This window comes from Cryptotermes secundus, unplaced genomic scaffold (genome assembly GCF_002891405.2).
Source record: "Cryptotermes secundus unplaced genomic scaffold, Csec_1.0 scaffold5503, whole genome shotgun sequence".
NCBI lineage: Eukaryota > Metazoa > Arthropoda > Insecta > Blattodea > Kalotermitidae > Cryptotermes > Cryptotermes secundus.
The window spans coordinates 2025-8566 of record NW_019727928.1 but is presented as its reverse complement, the minus strand read 5'-3'; the positions used below and the strand labels follow the sequence as shown (position 1 = coordinate 8566).

Below are 6542 nucleotides of genomic sequence, written 5' to 3'. Positions count from 1 at the left end.
TGTAACGTGTTTCGTTACCGAAGACGCCGTGGAGATCGTTAATTGGTTTATTCAACAATCTACAACTATCGGCTACAATTAATTATCACACAGTTGCGGGTTTCCACAGTTTACAAACCCTACTACAAAATCTCTTAACACAATCTTCACGAAACTTCAAGTACTAATAATGCGGGAGCTATACACGTCTCCCTGAATTACACACTCCGAATAAAACTGTAATACAGCACTCACTAAGTATCGAAAGCACACAATAAGTCTTCCGCTCGCTGACTTCTTCGTTATCGCACACTCGCAGGCTGCTATGTTTCAACTATATCGTGGTTGCTGTGGAGTCCGCTTATATAGCCTTTCGCTGTTGCTAGTGTGACGTGGCGTATAGCCCAGGACGCTGTTGCTAGTGTGACGTCACCGCTGTTGATTAGCATTGCATAGTTACCAGGTTACGGGGGCTCGGCTATCTTCGGCTCCGCTCGTGACGTCACCGCTGTTGATTAGCATTGCGGGGCGATTACTCGCCTATTACGCGATCGTTAAGTTACCGCTACGTGGAGCTGGGGCGGTAGGGATCAACATGTCACAGTAGCATGTTTCGCTGAAACACTGTGACCAGCCTTCCAGATTACAATGTGGTGTAACACAGATATCACAGAATGTATCTTCATTGCCGTGAAAACCTCAAACCATACAAATACGTACGTCTGTTTCTCATTACAACATGTTCATTATTTTAAGGCCAATTGAATATTTAATAAGATGTAAGTTATAAATGTGTTTAAATTAAACGTATGGTAAAGTCCATGTAGGTAAACATTTGTCTGATAAATGTCCTATCCAGAATGGTCTAAAACAAGGAGATGCTTTGTCGCCACTCCTTTTCAACTTTGCCTTAGAATATGCAATTAGGAAGGTCCAGGGAAACCAGGTGGGACTGAAATTAAACGGGACACATCAGCTGTTGGTCTACGCTGATGATGTGAATCTACTGGGTGATAATGTAGATACCATAAAGAAAAACACACAAACTTTAATTGACACAAGTAACAAGGTTCATCTAGAAGTAAACACAGAGAAAACTAAGTATATGTTACTGTATTGTCACCAAAATGCAGGGCAAAATCATGACATAAAGGTAGGAAACAGATGTTTTGAAAATGTGGCACAGTGCAGATATTTGGGAACAACGATAACAAATCAAAACCTGATTCAGGAGGAAATTAAGAGGAGATTGAACTCGGGTAATGCTTGTTACCATTCAGTCCAGAACCTTTTGTCTTCTTGTCTGCTGTCCAAAAACATGAAAATTAGAATATACAAAACTATAATTTTGCCTGTAGTTCTGTATGGGTGTGAAACTTGGTCTCTGACATTAAGGAAGGAACATAGACTGAGGGTGTTTGAGAACAGGGTGTTGAGGAGAATATTTGGACCGAAGAGAGATGAAGTGACAGGAGGTTGGAGAAAACTGCATAATGAGGAGCTTCATAACTTGTACTCTTCTCCAAGTATAATTAGAATGATCAAGTGAAGGAGGATGAGGTGGGCAGGTCATGTAGCACGAATGGGGGAGACGAGGAATGTGTATAGGATATTGGTGGGAAAGCCACAAGGAAAGAGAACACAGGGAAGACCAAGGCATAGGTAGGTGGACAGTATTAGACTGGATCTTAGAGAGATAGGATAGAATGGTATGGATTGAATAGATCTGGCTCAGGATAGGGACCGGTGGAGGGCTCTTGTGAACACGGTAATGAACTTCCGGGTTCCATAAAATGCTGGGAAATTCTTGAGTAGCTGCAGATTTGGCGGCTCCTCCAGAAGGGCTCAGCTCCATGAGTAAGTAAGTAAGTAAGTAAGTAAGTTATATATGTATCTGAATATTTTCTTCTTTGTTTCAATGTGAAATCATAATAATGTTCATCAAAATAGAAGGACCAAAAGACTTTGTAATGTGGCTGCAAGTAGCCAAGGTAATTGTTCAGACATGCTGTGCTGTTGGTAGAGAGAGCTAACTCTCTCTCTCTTCCTTCTGCCTCCAAACACGTCCTCCTCTTCCTGCTTCCTGCTTCCACCAACCTCCTCCTCTTCACCCTACCTCCTCTGATTAATAATCGTCATAATGTTCCTCTAGAGAGCAGCACCTCACAGCGCTTACTTATCCTACCATTTTTACTACCCATTTCACATGTACTGTATATTTGTAGTACATTCAAGTTATTGAAATTAAGTATGTGCAACAAAGCAGAACATAGTGAGCGTGTGTAGAAGTTTCTTTCTTAAGTGGATTTTGCTCTGTATTCAGTCATGATAAAAATTCCTATGTTGATGTTTCAGTGCCTCAAGATCTGGCACCTTGATATTCGAGGTCATCACAAGAGTATGTGGAGACTGCATATGAAGGGCAGTGAAATGCTTGTCATTGGAGTGCCGTACTCGTAGTATTCATAAGTAAGACTTCTAGAAACACAAATATGAATACTGTAATGCTAATACAAGTCTCAGTGAAATGATCAATCCTTTCGAGGGTCCATCATTATCATATCCTACTGTAGATTGTTATTTATCATCAGAAGTTAACTAGGTTCTTCTTTCAACACACAGTTGGAACCTGAATCATGTTATTGGAGATCCCATTTTCTTCATAAGGTTGCCTACCCAAGGTATGATGTATGGTCAGAGATGATCTGTTTTTTGGGGCAGTTCATGATGACAGGCAGCAGGTTCTTCTGTCATGTTGCTATGTAACAAGCTACAGACCATCAGACACCAGAAGACTGCAGTATTCACTATCCCATGCATCTCAGATTGCATAGTTTGATATAAGTTGGTTCCAAAATTATACCTTGTTTTTAGGTTTGCAGTTAATTCAGGGTGGTCCAGGATGGTTCCCTGTTGCTGTTTGGATGATGGGGCACTGCCCTAACACTTCTATTATGGACAGTGTTGTCAAACTTCAATACTTGTTATTAAAATCTATGCTTCTTTCATTCATTCTTCACAGATTGCAATTTTGCTTCAATAATACAGTTCTGTATTCATGAAAATTCTTGAAAGGATCATTTCAAAAGTGTTTTTATTTAAGGTTTTACAGACTATAAATGTAAAAACCCTTTACATTATTTCATTTTTGATCTCTATGCCTGAAATAAAATTCTCAGCCTCTTTAAAAGACACAGTTTTCATGATCAGTGTTTTAAAGGTTTCTGCAATTAAAAGAGCAAAGTTAGCATTATGTTAATGACGAGAACTGCCTCGACTCAAGATTCCTGCCCATTTATTTCAATTTGGAGCTGTGTGCCAGAGTGCTGCAGCTTTTTACTTTTAGGACTACATCCATACCTGTTTCTGACTCTGATATTTTACGTTCAGGCATTGTAACAATGAGGTTATGAACAAGCATGACAGTTTATTTCAGAAAATTCAAACCTTAAAATATCACTCCAGTTTATTTGGAACCTCATCAAGAGAAGACTAATGTCAGATAGGAGAAGGTAACAGCATTTAGAAGATTCTTTGATCCCACAAAGCCGTGAAGATGAGATATCTGTGACACAGAGATCTTAATTTGAAGATAGGACATTATTTTACTGCTTTACCATCTTGCCTGTGACAACTCATTATGAGAAACTGTAAAGAACTGTTCTTGTTATGCCAAAACTGTGTGCTGATTTCTGCTCTCTGTGATGTGTGACAATAAATGGGGTGTGTACATTGTGAATGTGTACCAGAATGAAAATATTATTGTAGATCCATAGAAAGAAGTAGGTATACCATCTGAGTTGGAGTTACAAATTTCATTCATTCATCTGTAATCTGTCAAGACGACAGGTCCACAGTCTCTTCCAAAAGAGTTCCTCCACTTGATGCGATCTACAGCTTTCTCTTTCAAATGAAAATATCCTCTTCTGTCCCCAAGGTCATCCAGCATCTTCTTATGTCTTCTTCCTCGTCTTCTTGCCACTTCTATCCGCCCCTCTATCTTTCCTTCAATAACTTCTTTTAGAAGGCAGTTACCACGTAAGATATGACCAATCCAATTAGCCTTCCATTTTCTTATTTCTTGTAGGGTATTCCTCTGCTCGCTGACTCTAAATAACACTTCTTCATTTCTCACATAATCGGTCCAACTGTTCTTCTCCATCCTTCTCCAACACCACATTTCGAAGCTTTCCAGGTGTTTCTGATCTATTGCCCTAAGTGTCCAAGTTTCAGCCCCATACAAAGCAATGCTCCAAACGTAGCATTTCACTAGTTTCTTCCTCAAATTTAAGTCCAATTTGCTGGTAAAAAGATTCTTCTTCTTGCTAAATGCAGCTTTTGCCATGGCAATCCTGGATTTAATTTCACAAGTACACCTTCCATCATCTGTTAACAAGCTACCCAAATATTTAAAACATTTCACATTCTCCAGTTGTTTTTGGTCTATCTTTATTGTGACTGGGGTTGGTTGTCTCGAAATTTTCATTACTTTTGTTTTCTCCACATTCATTTCCATGCCATAGCACCTTCCAATTTCAATTAGTCTATCAATCATGCCCTGTAGCACAGTTTCTTCCTTAGCCATTAACACAAGGTCATCTGCATATTTCACAGTTTGAATAATTTGCCCTCCTAGTTTGAAGTCTCCAAGCCCGTGCAGAGCTTCTTTGGTAAGGCATTCGCTGTACAAGTTGAACAAAATTGGTGATAAACAGCATCCTTGTCGAACTCCTCTTCCAATCTTCGCACTTCTTGTCTCCCCTCTGTCCAGTCGCCCTCTAACTTCCTGATCCATGTACAGTTTACTAATCAATCTTCTTCCACGCCAATCGATACCTGTTTCCTCTAGGATCTGCATTAATTTGGTCCAATTTACACGGTTAAATGCCTTCTGCCAGTCTATAAAGCAAGGACACAGTTCTTCATCTATCTCCGAAGTTCGTTCTGCTATAATTCTCATCATCCCAATTGCATCCCTGGTTCCTTTTCCTCTTCCAAATCCAAACTGATCCTCTGCAAGTATATCCTCTATTTTCCTTTCGATTCTTCTTTTAAGTATTTTTGCTATTATCTTTGCTGTATGTGCAATGAGGCTTATTGTGCGATTACAAAATTTACAAGTACAGTAAATTCCTGTTTGTTTGGTATCCAGGCATCCAGGATTTCCATTCAGCCGGTAAAAATTTCTAAGAAAATTATAAAGTCATTAAAATAATTAAAAATTATGAGTGTATTTTCACTCACTATACAATAGTCCTCCCATGTTCCACTAGCAGCACTACCCATTATGCAGAGGCTAGTTGAATTTGTGATCTTGTGAATTCAAAATCTTTCACCTGTCAATCTGCAGTATTGTATGGGAATACTCGTAGTCCATGTAAGAACTAAAGCAAGAATCTGATATTTTGATTATAAATTAGGTCTCTGCAAGAACTTTTCTCATGAAAGCAGCAGATTCATGTAACTGGCAGACCCCATTCTCTATACATGCCAAGTAATTGTGGTTTACTGTACTAATTAATAGGATAGATTCATCTTCAGTATAAATGAAAACATATAAATCAAGATTTTGTAATTTAATTTTTAGTACCAAATTTACACCTGTGGGACTGTTCGTAAGTTTCCTAGAAAATATATTAACAAACCACTGATCACTCATGTGGCTGTGTGGAAACAGCTCTGTTTAAATCAGTAGTATACTAAGATATACAAAAAAAATGGTATGTCACAAACAATCATGGAAAAAATTCTTAGTGAACCACTAATGAATTGTGTGGCTGTGTATAAACAGCTCCATTTACATCAGCAATTCACTAAGATGTGCCAGAAACGTGGCACAACACAAATTAACATGGAAAAAGAGATTTGGCCTTTTGTACAGGGTTGAAGTAAGCTATTTATAATTCCCTGGCTGCATTACTGTAGTCGAATGAGACCTCTAACAAGAATTCATAAGATTTATAATGCTTTGTGTAATTTGTAAACTCTCTGAAGCCCTTATCACATCAGAAAGTGGCATATCTTCCTCTTTGTTCTGGAATACATGAATATGAACAAATTTGTTCACACTCATGTGGATACTGACTGACATTGAACCATATCTACAACTTTGAGTAGTGATGTTTGTTAGAGAAGGAATGTTACTGTGAAACTGCTGAAGAATCCTATAAGTTTGTGCTTCTCAACCTGTTTCATGTTGTAACAAAAATGGATATTACTTTATTCACAAGGATGAAATCCAGGAAAACCTACCATCTTATGTTTTCTGCAATTTTGTGAAATATGAACATACAGCTGCTTCAAGAGTAGGATTTTTCAGGAAATAAATTTTATTTTCCTATTGAATAAAAATTTCTTCTGATACCAGATATGCCCATACAATATACATTTTCTTTCTGCCCGTATTTTATTAGTTAAGAGTGCAGAGATATCATACAGATGATTACTGAGTCTTCTCTATAAAATGCTGAAGCCTTGAAAACTTACAACACTACTGGCCTGCACAGCCTGTTAATGGGATAGATTTAGCTTCTTTTTCTTTTCTTTACCAGTACAGCCTATCC

At 38.3% G+C, this 6542-nt stretch overlaps 1 protein-coding gene across 1 annotated transcript in view; it reads left to right on the top strand.

The window, feature by feature from the left end:
• LOC111865107 (protein O-linked-mannose beta-1,2-N-acetylglucosaminyltransferase 1-like) overlaps window positions 1-3783 on the top strand; it is a 9026-nt gene extending 5243 nt beyond the window's left edge. Inside the window, exon 3 of the mRNA XM_033751684.1 lies at window positions 2335-3783. Within this exon, the coding sequence (XP_033607575.1) occupies window positions 2335-2439 (105 nt within the window). The 3' untranslated portion in view covers window positions 2440-3783. The remainder of the gene's footprint in view (window positions 1-2334) is intronic.
• Window positions 3784-6542: the final 2759 nt, after the last annotated feature.